We start from the raw sequence: 27,877 nt of genomic DNA, 5'->3' as shown, positions 1-27,877 counted from the left end.
ACATCGTAATGTACGTGTGGCTCGTCACTCGCTCAAGGTATTCCTGAGCGTTCGTGTCACCGATTGTGGTCTCTGTAGAGGCTAGGCCATGCCAATGTTTTAAACCATGCTCCTTCAATTGAGGGTGGCCCCGTGTGTAAAGATTTGGCTGTTCATGGTGCCCATTGCACCTGTTTCCAGGGTGTCCCACATCTCAGTACTGTAATTCTTAGTTTTACCTCACAGCAGATGACTAATAACGTCTTCTTTTTGATGTGACATTTCTTGTGTATGACCATATTGTAAAGGCAAATCGGTATAAACTGTCGTAGTTAAAACATTAGGATAATTATGTCAATAAAATCATTTAAAAAATATACACAAATGTAAAAACACACATCTATATCTACGGGCTACTTTGTGTGTGTGGAGCGTAAACAAGTTTAAATAAAAATAAAAAAATCGATTTTCCCACACCCATCGCTTCATCGGGCCTTGAAAGAAAGCACGGTGCCGTTGCAACTCGTCCGTAGAAGCAGCACTTCATGGGGCCTGGCATCAAAAAATCGATGCAAGAGATTATTTGTCTGGTGTCCATTCACAAAAGGCTGGCATGCAAGAGGATGATGAAGACGATGCTAATGTTACGGATGAACTAATTCCATCTACAAAGCAAGAGTAAAAAAGTATGTCTTGATTCAAATACTTTTCAAACCACTTATTTAGATATCTATTTGCATGTTTGCTGATGCCCAGAGTGAATTGTATGTACGTATGTAGAACTTCTTTGGCACCATATGTAGCCAACTGTATTAATCGGAGGTGTGGGGGAAAGACGCCATACAAAAAGCAGTTGTAGAGAAATTCTTTTTAATTTAGATTTAAAAGTGCATAGCTCCACTAACTTCCTAATATTGGAAGAGTATTCCAGATGGCCGTAGAAGCACATTTGTAAGCATGCGATGCAGTGACCATCTTTGCGAGGATAACCCGAATTAACTGCAAAACTTTCCTCATTAGGAAAACAGCAAACGTAATTAAAGATAGCAAACAAAGTTAGACTACTTTCTTGAATGGAGGACACACAGGAGAGGCGGGATCAAGTGGACGTCACACGCCTTCCCTCATACACGCACAGCGAGCGACAGCCACAGCAGAATGAACGATAGACAAAAGCACACCGTGTCATTACTCGTTCACCATTGACCGTGTCGGGCCACTCATGGACCCTGTGCATCCCGAGCCCTTTCTTTTTAAACAAGCTCAGGCTACAGGGTTGCATGGACACCTGTGGGGAGACGAGACTGTGCGCGACGGAGAAGCCGTGGAAGAAGGTGCGGATGACGTCGGCCATGTGCACTTGGGCCGAGTCTCCGCCGATGCGCAGGCACAGCAGCGCCATCAAGTTCATCGCTTTCTGGCACAGCACGGCACGGCACTGCCCACCGCTCGGAAAGCTGCTCACATGAACGAGCACGCCCGCGTACACAAGCACACACGAGTATACGCTTGCTCACGTGCCAGCATGGGCTTGACTTATCGAATGACGATTGATAGTGAAATTGATTCCACTGCTCTACACTACACACGCGACATAGTAGATTCATATGACCTGCTCTTCAGTAACCTGCACAGGACATTAACCCTACACGTGTGGCTGTTAAGTGCATTTATTTAGCGGACGCATTGCCGAAATGCTTCCATAACCTTGTAACCCTTCTCCTGCCTCTCACCTTCGCTTGCCTTCCACAGCCAATGTTATTTATGTTAATTCATCTCAATTGACCACAGCCATTGTTTACTTACACAAGGGGTCATCCACAGTTAATGTGATGTATAGTCTGCTACAAATTTACGTAGTTAACAAACTTGGGATGGAACAAGCACCACGGTTGTGGAATTCCCTACCACTGGAAATTCGTTTATACTTTTACAAGTCTCGTCTTAAAACAGATCTGCTTAAGTCAGTTTATTCTATTTAGCTTCTCTGTCTCTCGTGGTCTTTTCCGTAGCCTTATTCTTACAAGACGCCTTAAGACATTAGTGGAAGGCGCCTTACAAATAAATGTAAATTATAATTATTTTTGTATTCATAAGATTTCATGAGATTTTTGCTTTTAGATTATTTGGCGGCTACTATAAATTCCCACATATGTGCCACTTCGTTGAGCTATCATTTGTAGCCAGGTCGTCTCTGAAAAAGAGCTAATAGCTCAGTGGGCTTTGCCTGGTAAAATAAGAAAAAGTTTAGATTGTTAATATCCTAGCCACAGGCGCCTAAAACCTCTATTCTACTGACACATCCGAGCCGAGCCAACGCAGGACCCTCACGGGATGGGTGGTTTTCCACGGGCTATTTTCCACGCTGAGCCAGAACCAAGACATGATATGCTCGACTTGCAAGACAATCTGAGTCTGGAAGCCAGCAGTGGGTGGGGCTGACACCTTCAGTGCACCACAAGTAGATGGCGCCAATGCGTCACCAACACGAGACTGGACTTATTCAGCGTACGTGGCCGCCAGTGCCACGGCTCGGCTTCTGCAGTGAACAAACCCCTTGCACGGGCACAGTGCGGCTCGGTTGTGCAGTAGAAGAGAGGTATCAGACCCACGTAAATCTCACCAGTGTGGGTAAATGTACATTTTTTACCACTGGCTGGGGAAACTCTGCCCGAGTTGTACGAGACATTTACATAGTATTCTTTGGGTCTTTCGGTAAAGCCACGTAGATAGAAAAAAATTACATAAATCATTGAAGATATCAAGTGAGCTGAGTTAAGTACAGTTGAGGTGAGTTAAGCTCACTTGATATCTTCAACTAAGGACATCTCACCATCTCCAGGTGATTCTCCTGTCAGTTTCGATGTGGTATCTTTGTTTACCAAAGTTCCTGTGCCTGACACCATTACAATCATTGAAGATTTGGCCCAACAAGGACTGAATGCTGATGTACCGGCCCTGGTTAGAGACTGCCTCACCAACACTTACTTCACCTGGAATAGAACATTCTACAAACAAGTTGAAGGTGCCCCAATGGGCTTTCCCTTATCTCCAGTTTTAGCCAATGTTTTCATGGAGAAATTTCAGACAGATGCCATCCAGGTATCCACCCTACGTCCTTCCTTGTGGAAGACATACATAGATGACACGTTCGTCATCTGGCCACAAGGCCTACCAGCTCTGAACCAATTCCTCAACCACATAAATTCCATACATCCAGCCATCAAATTCACCATGGAGGTGGAAAAGGATGGCAAGCTACCATTATTGGATGTTTTAATCGAAAAGAGACCTGACGGCTCGTTGGGACACTGTCTACAGGAAAGCCACCCACACGGATGCCTACCTAAAACCCGACTCCCACCACCATCCATCCCAGAAGAATTCCCTCATCAAAACTCTATACCATAGCGCTTGTTGTATTTTCTGACCGTCACCACCTAGCCAGTGAACTGGAGCACGTACACCAAGCCCTCAAGAAGAATGGATATTCAGACTACACAATCCGTAAAGCTATCACTCCAACCGTTGGGAAAGAACCATCTGAGGAACCAATCAAAACCATCACCTTGCCATACATAGCAGGGGTCACCAAAAGATTTCCAAAATTATAAGCAAACACAAGATCCAGGTACGGTTCAACAGAGTTCATAAAATTCGTGATTTGATCCCATCTGTGAAGGATGTGATCCCTGACATGCAATACCCCGGTGTCTACAAACTAAGCTGTGTCTGCGGCAGCAGTTACATTGGGGAAATTAAGCGACATGTCTCGGACCGGGTTCGTGAACATAAGGCAGATCTGAAACACGGTAAGACCAATACCTCAGCTGTGGCTGATCATTATTTTAACGCGGTGGGCACACACGAAATTTATTTTGACAAGACGAAGGTAACTCTGCAAATCCACTGGCTATCAGCAAAGATTCGTTCGTGAAGCCATCCAGATATATAAACACAGACACAATTTCAACCGAGAGGATGGGTACAAACTGAGCATTGGAAGGACATTATTAACCAGTTTAGGTCATAACTGGCTGTGAGTTACATTCACTAACACAGCCAACCTTTAGGTGTGTTAGTAAACGGCGGCTTGCCACTGCGTCGTCCGGGCCCTACTCGCTCCTACATGAACATTAGCTGCCCCGCCCATCTCTAAACCTTTATAAACAGCCTGCCTCAGCAGATTTCCCTCTTTTCACCTGAAGACGATTGCTTGTGTTGCGATCGAAACGTCGTGATTTTGATTTATGTAATTTTTTATATCTACGTGGCTTTACCGAAAGACCCAAACAATATGAATTCCTGCAGTCACGAAAGCTTTAAGTCAAGATTTACATAGTAACCGAACTTGGCATGGAATAAGCTACATTTTTGTAGACTTTTGTTTTTAGATTACTTGGCTGCTACCATAAATTCCAAAATATAAGCCACTTCGTTCAGCTACAATTTCCACACCTCTGATTCGCACGGTTGGCTATGCACAGTGCGAAAGAAGTTCAGCAAAGCACGCTGCGAGCGTGCCGATCTGCACCTGAGCGATGGGGAGGTGACGATGTTCACCACGGGCTGCAGGACCTCCTGGCTGAGTCGGCGCATGCAGTCCACCAGCGTGGTGTCGGACAGGTAGACAACGAGGCGCTGCGTGAAGGCTACCGCCCCCAGAAGGCTCGCCTCCCTGCGGCTGCTCATGCGCGCGCCTCCAGCCAAGCTGGACGCCACCTGCAGCCCGCATACAAACAGCCGCCTCTGTGTCCAGGTACACGTTCATTACATCTCCACAGCTCAGCGTGGGTTGAACCGGGATAGTACTTGCCAAGTAGGGTTATCTCGTATACAGCAATATCCACTGTCCTGTACTGCAAAGCTCCAACATCTACGCTCCCCACCTCCACTGACCAACACTGACGAGGGCGTTAATGTGCAGTTAAATAATATCAATGATCCACAAAGCATGGGAAGGCCCTCATCCAGCAGTGGATAGACCACAGGGCTGTACTTGTACATTGTGGTAAATTCAGGTCTCAACACACCCATGACAGCACATTCTCTCCACTTGCCAGAGACATATCCACATTACATCACGTCTCAAACCGGAACAAACAACAATTGATACTACAGCACACACGCACACATCAATATTAAAAGATAAAATGTGAACAAAGACAACAATCCTACATAGCCCATCACTAACTGCTGGGGTAAAGGCTATTAGCGAGCCCCGATTAAATCCAGCATGGCACACGAAGGGGTGTGGTGTGGTCAGCAGCAAGTCCCAATGCCTTTATATCTCCAGTACTGCTGTTTTACACCCTAAACCAGCTACTGTTTAAGGCCGAGTTGACCTAAGTGATGCTTTAAACTAATTTCTGATACAATTTGCCACCAGTGTTAGCCATTATCAGGAATCTAATTCTCGTGCGCTGAGGCCCCAAGCAAAATTTTTCTGCCAAGGACTCCCAATGGACCACCCTGTTGCAGGACCCCCAGGTGCTGCTGCTACTGCGATTGCTACTGCTACTACAACTGCTGCTGCTACTGCAACTGCTACTGCAACTGCTACTGCTACTACAACTGCTGCTGATGCTGCTGCTCACGGCATAGGCGACATGGGGGATGTACTGCAGCGTGAGCACGGGCTCCCCGTAGGTGAAGGCGAGGTGCACAAGGCACTGCACGACGGGCTCGGCATGGCCGTCCCCCAGCACGGGGCGTGCCCGGTACACCGCACCACGTCCACCGCCACCACCGCCGCCCCCTGCGCCCTCCTTCGCTCCCCCCTCACTCACAAACTGGTGCTTGGCGGGGCCTGCTCAGAATGGGGCACACACATTTTCACAGCGGTAAATTAAAACGACTGTACTTACCTTGCACCACACCGCATTTTACCACAGTGGGAGTTATTGCAAACGACGCCCGTCTTTTGTATGTGTAGTGATGTTAAATGGATCACTACGGTGCGTAGCGGCAAGTGCCGTAGAAATGGGCGCAGAGGCTCACACACCGTGCAGTACCATACAATGGGTCACTATGGGCCACTATGGGCATGGTACTGGGTGCTAGCAGAAGATGAGTCCTACCTACAGAGTAGGGGATAGCAGCCTCCGCCTGCACTGCAGGTAATTGCCACATAGCTGGTCACTGGGGAAGTGTGGTGGGGACTGCTGGTGGTAGGGGGCATGTGAGGACGAGTCACCCCGGCAACGGGTTAAGCACGCGATGGGCCGAGGTTAGGAACGTGAGCCAAAGGTGAACGAGGGGACACGGTAAGAGGAGCTGAGAAACGTCTAGAGCGTTCCCGAAGGGGGTGTGGTTAAGGATGGAGCCAGAGAGGGAACAGGTGTGTAAGGTAGCCTGGAACCTTCGGGAATATTTCAGAAGTAGGCGTGGCCAAGGGTGGATCCAAGCCACTCCGAGAAGGATAAAAGGGAAACTCCGACCGAATATCGGGGCTGTCTGCAGGTGAAGTGGAACCCAAGTGCTGCGTCTCCGTCTTCGACAGCACGTGGGCTGCTCTGACTCGATTGTAGTTATCCCGTATGCGAGAGAGATAGGTGTATTTAGTCCCGTGTGTAACGGTGTTGCATAAGTGTAGAATAAACGCTGTTGCCTCCTAAATAGTCTCTGAAATGACTCGCTACATATGTATGGACTTATGTTGAACTTATTTTGCACCATACGTAGCCAACCATGATAATCGGAGGCGCTTTGTGCCACAAAATACATGTTCTTTCACCTTGTGAGAACTAAACTTTCTTCTCAAGTCTCTTTCTGAGAGGAGCCGAGGCTTCTCTGAGATTATTGAGGTGGAATTGTAATTTTGTGCTTTAAAGTCGACTCAATTACATCAGTGTAAAGATTGTAATTTAACTGCTAGCAAAATTCACCAACTTTGCATAGTCCCATGGGATGTTGGCTATCAACAACAAGGCAACTCCTATGACTAATTGGGAATGGGACGCAAGCGTAGGATTGATCACCCTGTCGCTGGCCGCCTTTGGGGAGGGTGTATAGTATGAAAGGCCGAAACACCCTAGGAACCAAAGGTACACTACTGACGATGCGCTTCCCAAATTTCACCAGGCTCACTGTTCATGAACTCTTGGAAGTGCTTGCGCAAAGGATAGTAACATCTCATCCTGTGTTCTTTAAATCTGTTCGGTTTAAAAAAAGCCTCGCTACTCCGAATGTTCTTTCAAGTATTGGAACCTTAGTCTGTTCGTTCAGAGCTTGAACCAGCTGTTGGTGTTAAGATCCACGCGTGCATGGAACAGATAAAGCGGTCGGGTGCTGACAAAGGCCTGTGAACGATTCAGCAGATGATGAATGATGAGGGCAACAAGGCCGAGATGCCAGCTTATGGCCAGTGGCCGATGAAGAGCGGAGGACTTAGAGGGATGTTTGTTAAGAGCAGCCCACCGTGTCATCACAAAATAGCAGCTGTTGAGCAAGATGGCGGCAGTTATGCGTTAAGGTTATGGCGATGGCAGCAGTCACGTCTGGGTCAGTCGGACCTTCAGTCTTTAAGGACTAAAGCAAGAGACTCAGAAAACAGCTCATTGTGGTTTAGCTAAAGCAGAAGCTTAGCAGAAATTACGTCAGGGATTCTGTAACACTTCCGCTACTCTTTGTTGCCCACTCACAGTTTCTGTGCAAACCTGGCATGCCTCCATTTCACACAAGATGCCAAGGCAAGATATTTTACATGGGTCACCGATTGTATGATCGCCCAGCAATAGCCCTGTATGGATGTTGAGCTTGTTTCGCACCGTACTTGGCCAACCGTGACATTTACAGGATATGGCAGCCAATGCACACTTGCAAGTGGGAATTAACTGTGATTTTGACACAAGGGGTAACAGCAGATGGGGGGGGGGGGGGGTACCCAGGTAGCAGGTAGAGAGGAGTCGCAGGAGACTCCGCGCCACGTAGCGCGAGGCAAGCGTAGGTCCCAGCTTCCCAATGAGCGTGCGCACAGTCCGGCAAGCTGTGCCTATAAACACAAAACAAAGATCCCCCCCGTATAACCTTATTAGACTGTTGGAGCAAGTGCTGTTAGCGAGCAGCTATGAAGGCCGGCACGGCATATGAAGGGGTGGGTGGCCAGCACCACGTCTGACTGCCTTTGTCTCCCCAGTGGCGATGTTTTCACACACCGCATCGGGTACTCGTTTTAGGATGAGGCCCAGGAACGGTTCAAATAATCGTCACTGGTGTTGGTCATAAGCGGGAATCGAACTCGGGTCGCCGGGTCCATGCTAACCACTACACTACCGCTCCCCATATGCACACAGATCCCCTCGATAGTGTGATACACTGTTGGGGTAAGTGCTGTTGGCGAGCACACACACACACGGGCACACAAAGATTGAACCCATCACCCTTTCACATCGAGCGGTGGCATCTTTACTTCTTAGCTACAAGCAGCTCTTTGTTGATATATACTCTTGGTGTACTTTCAGTATTTTTCACAATAAGATTTGTTGTTCCTTCACCAACTGCTAAACATTTACATTTCTGTTATTTAACCCATACAGTGAATGGATTACTGCATGGTTACGTTTTAAATAATAAGGTAATCTGCCCATCATCAGATCAAGATCAGATTCTGTCCCTGGCAATGGGATTTGTACAAATGAGGACTTGATCTGAAGGGCTTGGGATTGAACTTGGGTCTGATCTACCCCAGACACATGACAGGATCTCATCAGGTCAACCACATATCTCCACTGGACACATGCCAGTGGAACATTCACATCTGAATTATGTATACTCCTGTGTTCACTCCTGCACTGTACACTTTGTCCTTGACCTTTCTCATGCAATGAGCTAATTGTTTGGAAGCTGTCCTATTAAGTTTCCTAAATGCAGCTTTTTTGGCCTCAGGCATTTATCTTCATATTGCCATGTCAACAGCACTGTCCATCTGCATTATAATATACTCGCATTCACATGGTTAACTGTGTATCTGCAACCCATCTTAAATTATATCCCCAACTTCATCAGTCGCAAAGAACCCCTTGGTCTTGCGAGAACCCGGAATTTCACCACACTGCCCATGAAGCTGCCATGACGAGAGGGCTTCCCATTTCCCATTGTGAGGAGCTTCCTGCCATTGGGCTTTAAGATGGCTGCCCCTGACCAATCAGAGTCGCACGCGTCCTGCGCTTCGAACGATTCCGCTGACATTGATGACTAAACTTTCCGAATCGGTGACCGATTCTAAAAACAACTTACGGTCTATCTTTTAATAACCGTAGTAGTTTTACTGTGCGGATCCATGCATGCCCAGCGATACAATGCGCGTTGCACTGCCTCGAAAAAGTAGAATGCAAAAGCACGTGCATTTCGCTGCGTATTTTCCGGCGCAAAACGTGCCCACTTACGGATCAGCTTCTTGATGTCGTTATCCTCGCTGTCCGGTGCTGGCCCTCCCGGCTCCAATCCATCCGCTGCTTCTCCAGCCACGAGTGGCGAGGAAGCAGACAGATTGGCGAGGGTGGTGTGGCCGACCACTTCAACTGGGCTCACCGCACCACCGAGCTCGCCGGGAGCCAACGACGTCGCAGTGCACTCCCCCGGCCCTGGCCCTCCCTCGTCAAGGGAGCGGTCTGCGTCACCCCCATCAGGCCGCTCCGCCCCTGCCAGGTCGTGCCCGCTGTCCACAGACTTGAGGCTCACGCCGTCTTTCTCCACCTGTCAAAATTTGAAATCAGAACCTCGACTATTCAATATTTTTGTTGCTCCAGCTGTGGCCCGTTTGAGGATGCTCACATGGTGCATCACCCCCATGAGACCGTCTTGAGTTCAAACTCTGCACACATGCTTCTCAACGACGGAACGTGACCGGGTAGATTCTCCAGTTGCATTTCCCATGTAAGGGTCGTCTCCTTCTTGTGAAGATATTTTATGGGGATATTTCAGGACTGCTTTGAGTGCAAATTTAAGATAAACACAAAAAACATAGTTTTCAATAAACTGAAAATCAGAACAGAGGTTAATTCTTTTGATAGATTTGGTAGCATGCTATAACATAAGATAGCATTTCACGTGTACATTCAGAACTCTGCAACTAACTGTGCATCATCTTGTGCCAAAGGTAGGTCCTGTAAGATGACATCACACAACTACACACACCCTCTGTCACTCTTCTCATGCCAGGCCACAGGCTTCTCAATCATTTATCGTACCTTAAAGGCAAAGACAAAACTGATCTCGTCTCAATCTTTTTCCAGCTGGAGACTCAACGAATATTTAGAGGCTTTTTCATTTATTTTTGCCTGTGAAAAATCCATTATGAAGTGCTGGGGTAGTGTAATCTTTTAAAATAAACACCGCTCTACATTCGCGAATAGGGTCCATCTTAATTTCCCTCTTGATTCTGGCAACTCTATTTGTATATGGGATCTCAACCAGATCTGGAAGGATACTGGCGTACAGAGTGGAACGATGCAGACATTCACAATAAACACCTCATTCTGGACCCAACATCGCATCTCCTGGCTTTGACATTCCCCCTCAAAGGCAGATTAGTGTAACCATCAACCACATCAGAACATAGGTCGCTGCGCACATCTCCTTCATGAATGGAAATTTAAAGACAAGCCACAGTATTACAACTGTGGCCATGCCATCCGAGCCATGGACCGTATAGTCAACCATTGTAGTCTGCGTTCCTTCAATGGAGGAAGAGAAAAAGAATACAAGCTCTCGCCTGCTGCCCTCTCGTGGCCTCGACATTGGCATTAACCTCCTAATCTTCCCATACGCAAGAGTAGAATAGAATTAATTAAAACAATATTTCAGAGTTACAACATTCGTGAGGCAGGGGAGCTGCACCTCGTAGGAAGCGTCGCTGCCGCTGCTCTTGTTGCTGTCCTGTCCGATGCTGGTGGCGTCCGCTGGGGGCGGCTGAGCACCATCCTCGTCCCCGCTGCCTCTGTACACGGCCGACGTGAAGTCCAGCGTTTCTCCCAGCATGACCTGACGTGCACACGCAGCCGCGGGAGATGCTCGCACGTGCCCCTCAAAGACACGTGCCGCCATGTGCCACCGCAGCTCACCTTGCGCCGTGCGCTTGAATGCGCGCGAGACCGAGAACATTTGTTTTGTGGCTACATTGTCTGCAGAGGGCTGTGCGGGAAATTTTCATCCATTGTTGTCGCGTAGTTTGCTTCTTGAACGTCTACTCACCGCCTTCACCGATCCGTGCCCACCAATGTTGGTGTAGGATCCATAAGAGGTTTTTGGGGTAGATTCTTAAATATGTTGTGGTTCACACGAGGGAGCAAATGTGTCGTTAATCCCGCCACCACCCAGTTAGTAAGGTTTGTCACGTAAACAAAACGTGCAGATTCGTTACGAGTACAGTTCACCAGTGTGTTGGAGAATAAACCCACATTTAATTGGAGTACGACGTTTCGCCAGTAATTACAACTAGCATCATCAGGCAACAGCCAGTGAGCGTAGGTGGATGGGCGAGCGGTGAGTGCGAGACTGGCTACTCGCGTGCGCATGTGAACATGCGTACATGCCGACACCCCCCCCCCAACCTGATCGTTGAGCACCACCCCTCCGGAGAAGTCCTCCATCTCGCTGTCCCCGCCACCTTCCAAGTGCCCGGGCTGAGCTCCGTCCATGGATTCCGAGTGGTTCACACTCGTGCCTGCGACGTTGAGCAAGACCTGCGCGAGGGAAGGACAGCTGGCTCACACACGATTCCCACAGCCACAAGGCCCCTGGTGGAACATGGCGCAAATCACGTGCTCGCACCCTTCATCAAGATCCCACCGTGTCCGTCCAGTGCTCGCTGAGCTGCATTGGCCTCCGTTTGCTGAACAAATACGTTATAAGGTCACACTCATTACACACAAAGTGCTGTCCACAAATTAACCACAATGCCTCGCTGATCTCAGGGAGCATAAACCATTGCGCAAACTCTGGTCATCCTCGCAGGGGCTTTTAGATGGCCATGGCACAAAGACGGTCACTGCATAGCTCGCTTTCGAATGTGCTTCTGCGGTCGTCTGGAACGCTCTTCCTTCCGATATTAGGAAGCTATTGGAGCTATGCACGGATAAATCTAGATTGAAACTCACTTCTTTAGGGCTTCTTTGTGCGTTTAGTTTGTTGTCATTCCCCCGCACCTCCGATTAGCTACGTACGGTGCGACAGAAGTTCAACATGCATACATCTACCATCAACGCCAAACGTGCGCACAATAATGGCCTGTTCCCCACATCCCGGCATGCCGCTACCAGAGGGCTGCACACACTCGCCTCCACCCCCCAGGTCCACACGAGTCCTTTGGCTTTAGTACAACGACTGCCTGCTAAGCCTGTTCATAGCTATCCCCTCGCCCACATACAGTCCAGGATTTGTAGGCCTAGGTTCAAAAAGACAAAGTTCATAGCTGTTTCTCTCAGTTTGGAAGACAATTTACGTTCTAAATTCAGTTTTTTAAAATTTCTATTCGTAAGGAAAGACTCGAATATATTTGTGCCAAATATCAGCTTTCTAGTAAAACACGATGAGCATTTCGATTTAAAGCTTTCGTGACTGCAGGAATTCATCTTCTTGGTTCTTTCGGTAAAGTCACGTAGAAGGGAAGTAATAAAATAATAAAAATAAAACATAATAAAATAATTCTCACAATTATTTTATTATGTTTTATTTTTATTATTTTATTACTTCCCTTCTACGTGACTTTACCGAAAGAACCAAGAAGACGATGAGCATTCACATCAGTCATCCACTCATGACAATCTGTACATATTAGACAGAGGTTTTGTACTGATGAGAGCTTTGTGAGGTTATATAATCAATCGATATGAAAGTGTTGGCCAAAGGCCTATATGGGGAATACACAAAGTACACAACACTGCCAACCGAGGAGTGTTTTATAATGCTATCTACTGTGGTGCTTTAACACAATTACTATTCATAATCAACGTTTTTGGGTTTAGATCGCGTTATTTATGTGTCATAACCCTCCACCACCCGACACGGCCAATCAGTAAAAAAGTGTCACGTTGACAAAAGACAAATAGTTCACTGCTTTAGCCCACCGGTGTGTTGAAGTGTGAAACCACAACAATTTACAATTTGAGTACGACGTTTCGCTGGTAATTGCATCCAGCATCATCGGGCAATTCGCCAGAATGGTGAGGCTCTGCTGTGTCTCCCGTTCTAATATAGAGCAGCAGCAGGGTGACGTCATCATTAACTCATTAACTCATCAGGTGCAAAGATTTGAGGGGGGGGTTATTGTAATTATATACTAGATTAGTAATCAGGCTATTGTTACGATGCTAGTTGTAGATTAGTAATCATTTGGAATGTGTTTTATTGTGATTATGCAACATTAGTAATCAGTTAGTATTTGTTTCCCTTATAAGGAATTGTAATGTATCTTATTTAATAATACGCTTCCAGGCCGCACTAAGCCTGTAGCTGTCTGAGCGATTAAACGTTATTTCTGTTTCTCTCAATTTCAATGGATTCTCTAATTAGTCTTTGCCAGTAGTAACTAGTTTTACACAACACTTCAACGTTGTCAAAATCAATTGAGTGTCCCTGTTGGCATGCATGTTCTGCCACTGCCGACAGTTGTGTTTGTGATAGTTTAATATTTCTCTGGTGTTCTTTTAGTCTTACACTAACGTTGCGCCCTGTCTGTCCAATATAGCATCTGCCACATACACAATTAATCCGATATACACCTTCTGTTGATAATTTAGGTAATTCGTCTTAAGTGCACGTTACTAGTTGTTGAATTTTGTGGACTGTACCAAATCTTACTGTAATGTTTTGCTTTTGCAAAACACGGGCTAATTTGTCAGTTACTCCTGAGATAAATGGTATTTTTATTGTTTTAATAATCTGATTGCTTTCAGTAGTGTTGCTTTGCGATCGTGATTTGGCATTTAGTGCTCTGTTAATTTGAGCATTATTGTAGCCATTCTGTCTTAGTGCTTCTTTAACATGTTTAATCTCTCTCACTAGACTTTAACCATCTGACACTGTTTTAGCCCGATGTATGAGCGTCTTGATAAGAGAGGATTTCTGAGCTGGGTGATGATGCGAATCTGCATTCAGATAGGCATCAGTGTGCGTTTGCTTTCTGTAAACGCTGTGTGTTATTTTACCATTTAGGCCATGCCCAAGTACAATATCCAGGAACGGGAGTGTGTTATTCACCTCCATTTCCATGGTGAACTGAATGGCTGGGTTTTGTGCATTGAGATGATTTAGAAAATCGTTCAGTGTATCTTTACCATGTGGCCAGACAACTAAAGTGTCATCCACATATCTAAACCAAAAGGATGGTTTAATGTGCTCGAGGCAAGTGCTCTGGTTTCAAAGTTTTCCATGTACAAATTTGCTATAGCAGGAGATAAAGGAGAGCCCATTGCTGCTCCCTCCTTTTGTTTAAAGAATTCGCCTCTCCATAAGAAGTGTTATTTAAACAATGGTCAGCGAGTTTCGGAATATCTTTTGGTAAACCTGTATTCTTTACCCGTGTATCAAGTAATTTAAGCGACTCGCTCACTGGAACCTTAGTGAATAGCGAAATCACATGAAAACTCACCAAAATATCATTAGGGTTAAGTTTAATATCTTTGATCATATTCACAAGATGTTCTGAATTTCTTATGAATGATGATGTCCTACCGACGTAGGGCTGTATTTGTTTAGTTACATATTTTGCTAATTTATATGTGGCAGAGCCAATTGTACTGACTATGGGTCGTAAAGGGATGCCGATTTTATGGATCTTTGGTAGCCCATACAATCTAGGTGGTTTTGAAGCCCTTGGCTTAATTAGGAATTGCTATTTTTTTGGGATTAAACCCAAAAACGTTGATTATGAATAATATTGGTCGCGAAAGCCTACGTGTTAAACTGACAATTACTATTGTTATCATTTACGACAATGATAGCGTACATCTTACTTTTCAATCTACATAACTTAGTTACGTTTCAACATGTGTTCATGCAGATATCACACCACTGCTGAGAATTTTACAAACTAACACAGTTGACCAGAATTCACCGACGAGATAATTCTGTGAGATGATCAAAAAAAACTAATTGATCAACAAATGGCAAAATGTTTTTGCTCTACGTTTCTAGTTAAATGTGTGTGGTTTATATATGGGTTAAATGTTTCTGGTCTATATTTGAGTTTAACATTTGTGGCTTAATATTTGGGTGCAATGTTCCTGCGAAATGTTTGAGATGGTGTTAAAGCAAAGGTGGTTAAACACTGTGGATAGGAATCACACACCAGTGGGAATTCCAGCCTAATCTCATTAAAGTGAAGAGGCTTGTGTTGGATGTGGATTTGTTTTTCAAGATTAACCTGAAACTCTCTAAGTTTATTTGAAACAATGTATGATTTAGGTCATATGCTACATGTTTTTTTTCAACACTGTGTTCCAGTGTTTTTTTGAATGTGAAGCACATGCTTCATTATTCAAAATAATAACAACTTCCCATGCTCTTTCCATCTATTTTTATACTTCCTGTTCCTAACACTTATTTTCTCCCCCGAAAGAACACTCTATTTTGTAAAATTCACCTTTTATTTGCACTCACTAAATATCCGAGTATATTAAAGATAAACTTAAAACTGCTTCTTTTGTGTAAATGTAGCATTGGATACAGGACTACATCACACACAAAATATGAATCCGATTTGGAACGAGGTTCGTTTAAATCAAGATTAATTACGAAAGAGAATATGAACAGACCAAACAAAGAAGCCCCAGAGGAACACTCTTGTTATCGGAGCGAGACATGACAAGCACGCTGGGTCCTTGTTGTCAAGTCCACAGGCTCCTAAAATGCGAACCAGCAAAGGTCACCCCCGTATCAGTCATACTTTTATAACCAGCACCCCAACCTGTCTGGTGTGTTCCCCTTTGCGCACGCACTGCCAAGTGCATGGTGCACGCCCTCCATCCACAATCATAGAGGGTGTTGTGGCTCCTGCATGGCTCTTCGTGGGCCACTGCTGAAACCTCCACGGAGCCTTGAAAGCAGCTACGAGGGTTCAGCTTGGTATTTGCTTCACGATGTATTTGTTCACATGAATAAATATTTTAAAATGTCGGTATAAACTTGCTGCTTCAGTGAACTTGTACAATGAATAACTGGTTAATTAAAATTAATAACAGGGTTTTTTTTTACCATTGCTTACAGCAGAGAAAGGTTGGAGAGCAGTGGTGCAGAGGTTTGTGCACTCTACAATGAACCCGACAACCCAAGTTCGATTCCCGCTCATGACCAAAAGTAGTGCTAATTTTTTTTACTTGTCCTGGGCCTCCCTTAGGTTCACTCAGCCTTAAACTGGTATCTGGTGCGGTGTGTAAACATCAGTGCTGGGGAGACAAAGGTGGCCTGGGCGTGCTGCTGGCCACCCACCCTCTTGTGTGCCTTCCCGGCCTTCATAGGTTCTCGTGACCAGAACTTGCCCCAACAGTCTGTCAAGGAGATAATGTGATATACGGAGAGAGCTGGAGATGACGGGTGAGATTGGGGGGCTAACGCCTTTGCTGCAGCACAAACCCACAGAGGACGGTAGTGTCAGATGTCGTCAGTGGTCAGGCTGGCTGTAGACCGATGCATTCTATGCGTTAACAAAGAGCAAATGTTACCACCGGAGTCTAATGAGTCTCCATCATGTGTAGGGTTGTAAAAGCAATGATTGAGGTTAACTATGGGGTTTAATGTCACAGTGAGATAACACCTTTTGAAATCAGCCAAAAAAAACCCATTCGGCTTGTTGTGCACTACTGAATGTCAAGGCCGAGAGTATCTGTTTCGTCTGCCTTTTACAAGAGAGGTTGGATTACAGCGGATGTCTGGGTAGGAGTGAGGTTAACACTGACATGTCGGGCAATGTGGTGCAATATGTGAAAACGTGACCGCTGTGTGCATTGTGAGCGCGCACTTTTTTCTTTAAATTTTAATGGATGGTACATGGGTGTGATGATCTAAGTTGTAGCTAATCAAGAATGCAAAAAAAGTATCGCAAAAATACTTTTTTTTTCAGTGTATTACAAAACTACACCTTCCCTGTTACCCACATGTTCCTGCAGATAAGGGGAAAAAGTGATATCTGCCAAACCACAGACAAGTCAGACTAAAAGCAGAGCAATCACAATAGTTCTGCATGCGAGTAACTTGGCGAATATATTCATACAAACATAAACACACGTTTTCTAGTCGCGTAAAATAAACCATCAAAAACGATCTCAAGTTGATCACGGCAAACGTGCATCCCACACGACAAGCAATGCTTGCATTCAGATCATCTCCTGAAAAGTGCACACTGTTATCGGAGGGTTATTCAATTTAATTGGGGAGTTGTGTCCGACAGACAGCAACATTTGTTCCGCGTGAAAATGTGTCGCGATTAATTTTTAGATACGAATTCACCGTGAAAAAAAGAGTGCTTTATGTGGTTGCGATACCGGATAGTCCCTCTCTTCTGCTGTGCGAATAGGAAAAATCAACAAGGACTGCACCATCACACGCGGTACCCACGATACTTTGGCAGCGAGTTCAATTGCTTGGGTTCAAACACGGAGGAGCCATGATGTGCCGAACACACCCCAGGGCTGGGCCACAAGCAGCTGCGATGGCGTTGCGCATGCAGTAGCTTATGACCTTTGCCAATGGTTTGTCATCTTCCTGCCATCTTATCGTTTTCTTCACACTCCAGTCTCCCGCCCCACACGAAAGTGTTACCCCACGAGCTCGTCGACCGGCCCATGCAGCAGCTTTCCAATACAGCAGTTTCAAGGGCCCCGATGGGTACAGGGACTCCTCTACTTACGAACGAGTTAGGTTCCAGAGGTCGGTTTGTAAGTCGATTTGTTCTTAAGTCTAATTTTACTCCTGTCGATTCCAAACATGTTGTACAGAGAATGGCTTTAAAAGTTGTATCATTTCCCATAGATATAGATGCCACTGGTTCTTAATCTTCTGTAGATGTAGATCCTAATTTCCTTTGGTGCTCGTATTTTCTCTCTACTCTCTTGAAAAACTTACCAAGAGATGTCTGCACAGTGGCTCTCTTCTTCTCTTCATAAATCAACTTGCAACAGGCAATAGCATCGGGAACAGCTTCAACTGGAAATAACGGCAGGTTTTTTCGTATCTCTGAAAGTTTGTAAGATGAATGTTCGTAAGTAGAGGAGCCCCTGTACAGGATTTAATTTACCATTACACTGTAACCAGCGTTATTAAAAACGAATGTTGCGAATAGCACGTTCCAAAAAAATTAATGGGTCTCATAAGCTGGAGTTTACCTTCAATATGTAAAACTGATATCACGACGGAGCCATTGAACAAATTCCACTTCTATTATGCTCAGAATCTTGCTCAACAAGTCAGATATGCCGACAGAAAAACTATTTTCTTTACATAACAAACTTTTTTTTTTAAACTGGCACCACAGCGGAGACAGTACTGGATATAAGACAGACGTTATAGTACTCGAGTGAGCAGGCAATTTGTGTTGATTTCTACGCGTTTGTAAATCACGATTATCTCAATGGGGTGATTATTATACGTTCTACTGCTGTGGGGCATAGGGAGAGTGCGGTTATTAGTACACCAACTGGTAGCCCCCTTTCACCAACCTGCTTTGACCCGTAGAATGAAGTACGGTCAACCGACCACCCCTGACCATCATGGCATGGGGGGGGCCTTCATCCAATGAATTGGCAAAGGGCTGTACATTATGATTATGCTGCTGCAATGTCTGGTATGTGAGCCTCACACGACCATGAGATCAGCGAAAATCGTAGCAACTTGTAATTGCAAGGTGCATCAACATTTTATAACACCAACTGAGAATTTGCAACAATACCACAAGAAATGTGCATCCGGTTCTGGAGACCACCTGGAGAAGATTCCAGGCACGTGTTGACAATGATGGTGAACAAGTGCAGACTGACTTTTTGGAGGTATTAACATACATTTGTGATCATGTTACAGTGTATTATCCGTTCTTCATACATTAAAAACGAAATTCCTATATAAGTGTTAAAAAAAGTGTTTAAGCACACCGTATGATACCACTGGAGGAGTGGGTGACATTTCTCAGAAACGTAGGCTTACAATTTGATTTGAGGAGCTGAATAAAACGGAGAGGGTATGCTTTCTACGTAAACTTCAATGAGATGGAATTTCCTTTGGTACTGTATACGGCCAAATATTTAGTCTCGGGAATTCCTAAGAAGAGGATGTAAACGGAAGTCAAAAGAAAGTATTCATGCGATAGAAAAAAAATACAACACGGCTCTGTGTTGTGTGTTTTTTCATGCGAATACCTGAAATTATACAACACAAGGTTAACTTCATTCTTGTGAACATATGGTATGTAAACAAGTCACCGGCAAAGGATATACTGCGTACAGACACGGTACGAATATGTGGGCAGCAAAATCTATTGTTGTACTATACTATGCTCCCCCCCATGCCTGTGCTCCCTGCCTCCACCAACCCACATTGACCAGCGGTGGTAAATCATGGTCAAATAACACCCCCCCCCCCCACCGACGACCCAAAAGCGTGAAGAGGCTCTTGTCCGGCAGCAGATTGTATGAACTTGTTTGGCACCGTACGTAGCCAACCGGACTAAGAAACGAGTGTTCAATCCAAGATGATTTAAAAGTGCCATAGCACCAGTGGCCTCTTATAATATCGGATCGACAAACAGAGGCAGCGCAAGTGTACACGCACAGAAACAAACAGCCAGTGGCGGAGGCCGCGCGGCATCGTGCACGAGCGCCGCCACACACCTGGCGTGCAGGGCTGCCCGCGGCAGCAGCGGCAGCGGTGGCGTCCTCGTCCTCGGCGCAGACCTTGCTCTCGAAGCCGGCCACCACGTGGACAATGTGGCTCAGGATCGAGTGTAGGAACTGCGGCAGGCCCAGGCAGGCGATGAGGTTGAGCACAAACGCCTCCTCGTACATGCTGCGCCGCTCCTGGCCCGACCAGTCGCTCTCGTACACGCCGATGAGAGGCTTCAGCAGGAACCTGTTGGCATTCCGCTGCCCCAGCGCCTTGGCCACCGACTCAAAGAGGTGCTGAATCGCTCGCACAGCCACAACCTTGTCAGACATGAGTGACAGCAGGAACGGCAGGAGAATCTCCATTCCCTCCGACGTGAGGTTACCGAGGAGTTTTGGAAGGTCCTCGGAGAGCTCCACGATAAATTCCCTCAGGGCGCTCTGATCGCCGCTCTCAGTCACCCTGTAAAAGCGCACGACGAAACCGTACAGGTCCGGAAAATACGCGGGGAATGCAATGATGTCCGCGTGAGGGCTGATGAGCTGCAACGCCGATGGTGGCGGCAGACCCGACTGAATCATGGGGTAATTGAAAAGGCTTCCAGCGCTGCACACGCCCTGCCCAACATCCTCCACAAAAATATCCTTGTCCAACTGCAGTAAGACCTCCACAGCATGCTGCAATGGAAGTGGTAGAGCATTCTTGTGAGACTTGCAGAGTTTCCTCACCGCTTTGAACCGATCCACAAGAGTTGCTTCCACCGTCAACGTTCTAAGTTTGGGGGCGAAAAATATTTCTGCAATCAGCACACCCAACGCCTGCATGTCCCTTTGCAGCAAATCAGGGAAGGCAATGTCTGAAGCATTTTGTGACACCTCTGTCCTTTCAAGCTGACAATGTCCCGTGGCGCTTGTGAATTTATAGAATGCCTCCAACCTCTCCAAATTCTGGAGTGGATTAAAATCTTCTGGTAGAATTATCTTTGCACTGCTGAGCTCCTGACCTTCAGAGAGCTGCGGTTTTACTTTCCAAGTGCTCATGAGTCCCATAAACATTGGTTCCAGCTGCAGTAGAGAGACGCTGCTGCTGCTGCTCGGTGTCGCCATGGATGAGATGGCCGCTCGACTATCGGTGCGTTTTGCGTCTTCCAGAGCATCCAGTGCCTCCGCTGCATGTTCCAGACTGCCGTCGTCCTCATCTGGAAGTGCGGAAGATGTTGCAGCAAAGAAGTCACTTTTACAGTCCAAGCCTTCAATTCCAACATCAGGGACGTCCAAGTCAGGAATTTGATGGCTTTCAATAATTACAGCGTCCTTAACGACATGGCCAGCATATGAGTGTGACTGCGTAATGTACGGTGGATCCTGAATGGACTCACCACGAGGGCTCATTCTTTGAGGGTGCGGGAAGTCAAAGAGTTGAACGACACCAAAGTTTGCTAGATGGGTGTGGTTGTCCACCAAGTGAAGACAAACGTTTTTGGCTTTGATTGCCTCTTTTCCTGATAGTTTGTAGCCAAATGTGAGGTCGACCCAGTGGTGGAGGTTCTCCGAAACCTTGGGACTCTCCAGGAGTCGCCGGTGCTTCTCAATAAAGTCATTGTACGAGTCACACCAGGCCGGGATCTCTAGGTCCGGCATGTCCGCGTGGATCGAGCGGAAAATGTCTGGGTCGGTGTAAAACTCTGGGATGCACTCGTCCGGTGTCCAACTCTGCAGGCGATCCATGCTGGCCGGATACTCGTTGGGCTCCCATTTTGACCTCACGTGTCTGCACAAGACATCCCTGGGTGTCCGCCTGGCTTTGTACACGTAATACGTGATGTCAGACAGGACGTCGGTAATGTGATGGGGGACGTGAAGGTGCTCCATGTGCCCTCCTCCCATGGTAACGGGAGCTTCCTTGTTCATCTGGTAGGTAAAGTCCAGTTGGCCATCGCCTTTGTTCAGCCGAAATTTAGATTTGGTCATGTCGCGTAGTTTTCCAAACGGCACGGTGAAATCCACCACCCACGGAAGCACAGGGTGGTAGTTTGGGTCTCCCAGTCTGCGCCCAGCAAGGCGATTCAGCTCCATGAGATAGCTAAAGTTGCTCTTCTTCCCGTGGACCCAGTCTGTGACAGCAGTAGCTAACCATTTCTTACATGACTCACAGAGTCTTTGTTCCTCCATACTTTCTGACTCTTTGTGCCCAACGACCTCCTCCGTTACAGACTCCGGCATTTCTCCTGATTCATTTTTGCGATGCCCAGATTTGCATTTCTCGTAGTCGGGTAACCGTGGGTTCAACTGCACTCGCAGCCTTTCATCAATGGCAAGATCGTGCAGGGAAAGGGCGCCGCACGTCAGGCCTCTACTGTGGCAGAGTGCCATGGCCTGCAGAACCTGGTATATCACAAACAGCACCTTGGCGTGACTGTTGGCAAGCTTCGCCGGGCTGAATGTAACCACGCTATGAAGGCTGTGCTCTAGAAATGAACTGATAACAAAGAGACGGTCAGAAGTTTCGACCAGGGCTTTGGCTTTCAGCACGCTAATGCCCTGTGGTGGGCAGGTGTGCATGTGAGCAGCTTTAATACACAGAACCGAGTAATTGCTTTCAGAAGTTACAGGAACACAACTAAAGCCATGGAGCTCTTGGAGTGCGTGCTTGATTGCCGTCAGAGCGGCTCGTGGCTTTTTGCTTTCCGTGGCAGAGCGGTAGGGAGCGGCGTACTTCTCGAAGGCTTTTGTCCACTGATTCCTGAAGTTATCATGACAGACGCCTTGCATGAAATGCAGGAAAGATTCTGGAGGGGATTTGCCATCAAATCCTGAGAAGCAGTTCTTGACACACCTGATGCAGGATATTCTGTAATCGAGACAGCTCTTGACAACCACTTGTATAGACACTTTGGTCCAACCATCCGGGAGCCTGTGCACAGACTTCTGCAGAAGGGTACTGACCTCTGAGGCCGTCAGCCCATCAGGCTTGGGACAAGAGGGCGGTAGCGTACCCCCTTCGCTCAGGCTCGAGATCCAATCGTCTGGCACCAACGCAGTTATCCGGCTCCCTTCCCCCACTGCCAGCTGGGCACACTCTATTCCAAGTCCCCTTTGTGTTTCTGTCAATAATTCCTCCATGGTGACATGAGAAGACGTCAGCATCTTTCAGACAGCCAGCGATGATGCTTCCATATTATGTTCGGTGTTTGAACCTAGCAAAAGAGAATGGGATCGGGAGGGGGGAACCAAAGAGAATGCAAGTTAATGAATACGATATAAAGGTTTCGCCTTTATATGTAAATAAGAGTTACTCTATAAATATATACAACATGTCAAAGGACAGGCACAAATTGGTCTTTACTGTAGTTTAATTAAAAATGATATAAAATACAGTCCATGTGAAAAACACACTGCCAAGGAAGAAAGTCAAAACATATTTTTTTATATTAAATTTAAACTCTTCATTCAGAACAAAGTGGAATACAAATATTTTAGAGTGCTTAATTAATGGTCAAACAACCGCATGACTATCACACAGCTTAGGGAGGCCTTCATCCAGCAGCGGATTGACAAAGAATCGCTCATTCCATTTTATAACAACCTACATAAACCTCTCTCACAACAATTCTATTGGTCAGTCTATCGAAAGTGAAATACAACTCCACTACTCAAGGTGAGTGTGGGGAACATTGAAATTCCTGAGTAAGCAGACTTATTTCCAATATCCACAGAAAAATCCTCCCATGGATGCCACAGGATGAATACAGGCGCCAATCTGGCGCATTTCCCAGAATTCTCAAAATCAAACGAACGAACATCGATGTCAATCCCCAAATAACGGAACACAATGCAAACTGTGCAGACCCCACGGATATTAGGAACTTCAGAATACAGTCGTGGATAAGAGGCAATCAACTGGACATTATTTTACATTTTTCTTCTTCGAAAGTTATACATAAATTATGCTAATTCTGTTGGCGAGCACTGATTGACGTCAATTTGTGTTATAGTTGACTCGACACAATGTGCTTGTCATTGGTGGATATTTGTTTTGCATTAGCCGATTAAAGTGAAGCTACATACAGACACAAATTGGCTTTTACCCAGCAGCTACTGCTGGAAAATAATAAAAATGGAATCAGAGTTTAAATGGCAATTAAATGATTAAAAAGTCTTAATCCTTAATAATACATTAAGGCTTAATGAGTGAATTGTTATATTGTGTAGAGGTATAATGAGTAAACCATACCATCAATTAGCAATATGCTAAATAATGGCACTTGGGTATTATAAATTAGAATATATCTCTACAAAAAAAGGTAAACTTAACATAAACTGAATTTCAGAAACTTCCATTTCATTTGAAAGCGGATGACCTGACTTCATAGCAGTAACATGGAATATTGGCATTGAGATCATGAAAATAAAAAGAACCATCATCGTCATCCCACAAGCGAGATACGAGAGCGTGTTAATGATAGGAGCGCAATGCTTACAACTAAGAAAAATGATGGCCGTTTTAGGAATGGCGCAAGTAAATCTTAAATCCAACATGTATTAATACAAAATACCTTGAGGCTTATATTTCTGTAATCAAGTAATAATAGCTGACAGCCCATTGTCAATAAACTGCTGCATCATTAAGGCCTCCTTATGCCTCAATGGTGACTGGGGTTGTTTGATAATAACTTCACCACGCTCGTCAGTGCTGATTATAATCTTTGCTATCAGAGTACTGTACTGTCATTTTTTTTTAAGGAGCCAGATGGGCATTGAATGTATCCCATTAAATCCGTGGAGGATTCTTTGTGGCTTTAGGGAATAAATCTCCACTTACTGGCGAAATCCATTACCCACCATTGGCTTACCCTATCACATTGCGTATGTCTTACTTTTTTTGGTCGTGAAGACTGAAATATAATGTACATCCCTTTGTCGATGCCTCAATAATAAACGTGCCGAATACATAATGCATACGTTAATCCTGCTCGCATCGTTAAATTAAATAAAACAGCGCAAATAGCCAGTCGTACTAAACTCCACGAAAGATATGGCCCCGAAACCGAAACGGCTTTAAACGCGAGCAACATAAATAAATGTTGCACTCGAGTCGTTTCATGCAACTGAAGACTGGACAGTGGGACACGGTGCAGCGTTCACAACCACTAGAATCCGAAATATCTCAAAAACAATAAAAGATAGAACAATGGCTCGCTTTTATTTTACTTGCTGTTTAACGCTTTATCAAAACAAAAAACGTAATCTTATATTTTGAACGGGTTCTGAAGGAAACCTCACACAAACATGTTTATGGGAAACTTAAAATCCAGATTTAGGGGCCTTAAAATAAAAAAATCCCATGTTTTCTCCTGTTGTTTGTGTCCTAAAAACTACCTGTGTACCAAATTTCAGCTTTCTACCTTGAGGTGTTCGAGATATACAGATTAACTCCTTATATAGAAGATCGATACCACGATGGTCAGTGCGGGCTGCTGAAGGTGGGGAGCAAAAAGGAGAAGCATAGAGTTACAGTACAACCGAGTTTCCTGTACTGCTGCCCACTACAACCCAACCACAATTGAGACCAAAGACTCGATGCATGCTCCCATTTAAAAACAAGCATCAGAGACCAGGAGCACATTCCCGTGCAGCCTACGCGTTAGGATATTTGGCGTTATTCCGAGTTACAATTGTTTGAGTTAGTACCGAGATCGTCGACAAATCTAACCCGTTCTTTTGTAAAACAAAAAAAATAGTACCTAAAATTAAGTTTACACTACATTACCGATGCCTCCGACCCCCAAGATCAGGGCGAGAGGGTATGCAGGAAGACTTGGTTTGGATCCAGACCCCGACGCCTATTTATTTAGAATCATGCGTTTAGAGCATTTGGCCTCTGCTATACATTGCCACTTGATGGTGATGATGATAAAAGCGGCTTCGTCGAGATATAATTTGTAACAGGTCGCTTCTGAAAAAATAACTACATAGCTCAATGGGGCATTTTTCCTGCTACGCTAACATACAAACTCACTCTTTGGTTCTTTCTGTAAAGTCACGTAGGTAGCAAATAAAATACATAAATCACGACGTTTCGATTGCAACACAAGCAATCATCATCAGGTGGGAAACCCACAGCAAGAAAATTTTGTTTAAGTGGGAGAGTTGCCGTGGTAAGAAAGATATGAATGCATGCGGGGAATATGGAGGTGCGGGCTATCTGAAATTAGTTTTACACAAAACGCTATTTCTGTGGGGTATATGCGGGAAAATGCCCGGCAGATATGATAGACGACACCCACTACAAAGCATATTCTTGGTTCTTTCGGTAAAGTCACGTAGAAGGGAAACAATAAAATAATACAAAATATAAAACAATACAATTCTCACGACGTTTCGACTGCAACACAAACAACAAAGAATATGAATCCCTGCAGTCACGAAAGCTTTAAATCAAAATTCACTACAAAGCAGTGATGGTTTTACCTGGTTAATAACATCCTTCTAATGATTGCTCACTAAAATACAAGTTGACATGTAACGTTTGGTTTAAGTTCTCATCTCGGCTTGTGGGTGCCACCACGGATCCCACGGCGAGGCTGGCCCCGTGAGCCGCCACCAGCTGATCCCCCCGTGAGCCGTCAACCCCCGGGGGGCAGAACGAGCAACACCTCCGCCTGTTTGCGTGGCGACATATTAAACAGAACAACACGATTGTAACTAAGATCATCTACACAACTATCAGATCTGTGCCGTCAAAGGGCGCCAATGATATTGAGCCCAACAAAGTCCGCTGACATCAACAAAATCGAACTTCCTGCCCCGACCTGCAGCCCCCGCGGGGACCCGCGGGGAAACTCGGGCGGCTTCACCCCGACCCAGGTCCCCCCCCCACGGGCTCTCCTCGCCCCGGGGGTGGTTCCCCTCCGTCTCCTCACCCTCACCCCGGCTCTCCCCCTCCTCACCGTGGCTCTCCCCTTCCTCACCCTCACCCTCCTCCTCACACTCACCCTCCTCACCCTCGCTCCGGTCCCCGCCGAGTGAGCAGCTCTCCCCGCAGCTCGGAGCGCTCCCCGGGGTCTCTGTCCCCGCGCCGCTGCCGCACTTCCCCTGCGCGTGTCCCCGTCTCGGTCTCGCCCGTCTCACACAGCTGGGCGAGTCTGGGCGGCTGTGTCCGTCTCCGTCTGGCCCCGGGTGTCTCTGTGTATCCCCGTGTCCGCGTGTGTCTCTCTCTGTGTCTCTGTCTCCCCGTGTGTCTTTGTCTCCGTGTCTTCGTCTCCCCGTGTCTCTCTCTCTGTGTGTGTGTCCCCGTGTCTCTGTGTCTCCCCGTGTCTCTCTCTCTCTGTGTCTCTGCGTGTCTCCCCGTGTCTCTCTCTGTGTGTCCCTGTGTGTCTCTGTGTGTGTCCCCGTGTGTCTCTGTGTGTGTCCCCGTGTGTCTCTGTGTGTGTCCCCGTGTGTCTCTGTGTGTGTCCCCGTGTGTCTCTGTGTGTGTCCCCGTCTCTGTGTGTGTCCCCGTGTCTCTGTGTGTGTCTCTCTGTGTGTGTCTCTGTGTGTGTCTCTGCGTGTGTCCCCGTGTCTCTGTGTCTCCCCGTGTCTCTCTCTCTGTGTGTGTGTCTCTGTGTGTCTCCCCGTGTCTCTCTCTCTCTCTGTGTCCCCGTGTGTCTGTGTGTGTGTGTGTCTCTCTGTGTGTCCCCGTGTGTCTCTGTGTGTGTCCCCGTGTCTCTCTCTCTCTGTGTGTGTCCCCGTGTGTCTCTGTGTGTGTGTCTCTCTGTGTGTCCCCGTGTCTCTGTGTGTGTCCCCGTGTGAGCAGCCGCCACCACCGCTGGGCCGCGTCCTTCGCACCACGCTGCGCGAGTCACGTGGGCGCCGGTCACGTGAAGAGGCGAGCGGCGAGTCACGTGGGAACTCGACGCTTGGATCACGTGGGCCGTGCCGGAAATGACGCGCATCCTTCTGACAACACGTGGGTGGGTCTTCACTTAAAGCTCTCGTGACAGCAGGAATTCATATTACAGTATTTGGGTCTTAAGGTAAAGTCACGGAGAACAATATTTTTTTTTACAAAAAACTAAGACGTTTCCATCGCAAGACAAGCAATCGTCATC

General features: G+C 46.3%; 1 protein-coding gene across 2 annotated transcripts in view; it reads right to left on the bottom strand.

Annotated features, from left to right (window-relative positions):
- WDR81 (WD repeat domain 81) overlaps window positions 1–27,603 on the bottom strand; it is a 37,718-nt gene extending 10,115 nt beyond the window's left edge. Inside the window, exons 1-10 of one of the 2 annotated variants that reach the window (XM_061558837.1) lie at window positions 26,783–27,603; window positions 21,167–22,984; window positions 19,797–20,986; window positions 11,532–11,663; window positions 10,819–10,962; window positions 9,366–9,675; window positions 7,865–7,972; window positions 5,577–5,788; window positions 4,514–4,701; window positions 1,268–1,436 (exon numbers count right to left, since the gene is read on the bottom strand). In XM_061558837.1, the coding sequence (XP_061414821.1) occupies window positions 1,268–1,436; window positions 4,514–4,701; window positions 5,577–5,788; window positions 7,865–7,972; window positions 9,366–9,675; window positions 10,819–10,962; window positions 11,532–11,663; window positions 19,797–20,986; window positions 21,167–22,934 (4,221 nt within the window). In that variant the 5' untranslated portion in view covers window positions 22,935–22,984; window positions 26,783–27,603. Of the gene's footprint in view, window positions 1–1,267; window positions 1,437–4,513; window positions 4,702–5,576; window positions 5,789–7,864; window positions 7,973–9,365; window positions 9,676–10,818; window positions 10,963–11,531; window positions 11,664–19,796; window positions 22,985–26,782 lie in introns of both variants that reach the window. The other variant, XM_061558836.1, reaches the window with a different exon arrangement.
- Window positions 27,604–27,877: the final 274 nt, after the last annotated feature.

This window comes from Lethenteron reissneri, chromosome 25, assembly GCF_015708825.2.
Source record: "Lethenteron reissneri isolate LAM-NWPU_2019-01 chromosome 25, ASM1570882v1, whole genome shotgun sequence".
In the NCBI taxonomy this organism is placed as follows: Eukaryota; Metazoa; Chordata; class Hyperoartia; order Petromyzontiformes; family Petromyzontidae; genus Lethenteron; species Lethenteron reissneri.
The sequence above is the reverse complement of the archived record's forward strand: the minus strand, read 5'-3'. Positions and strand labels throughout refer to the sequence as shown.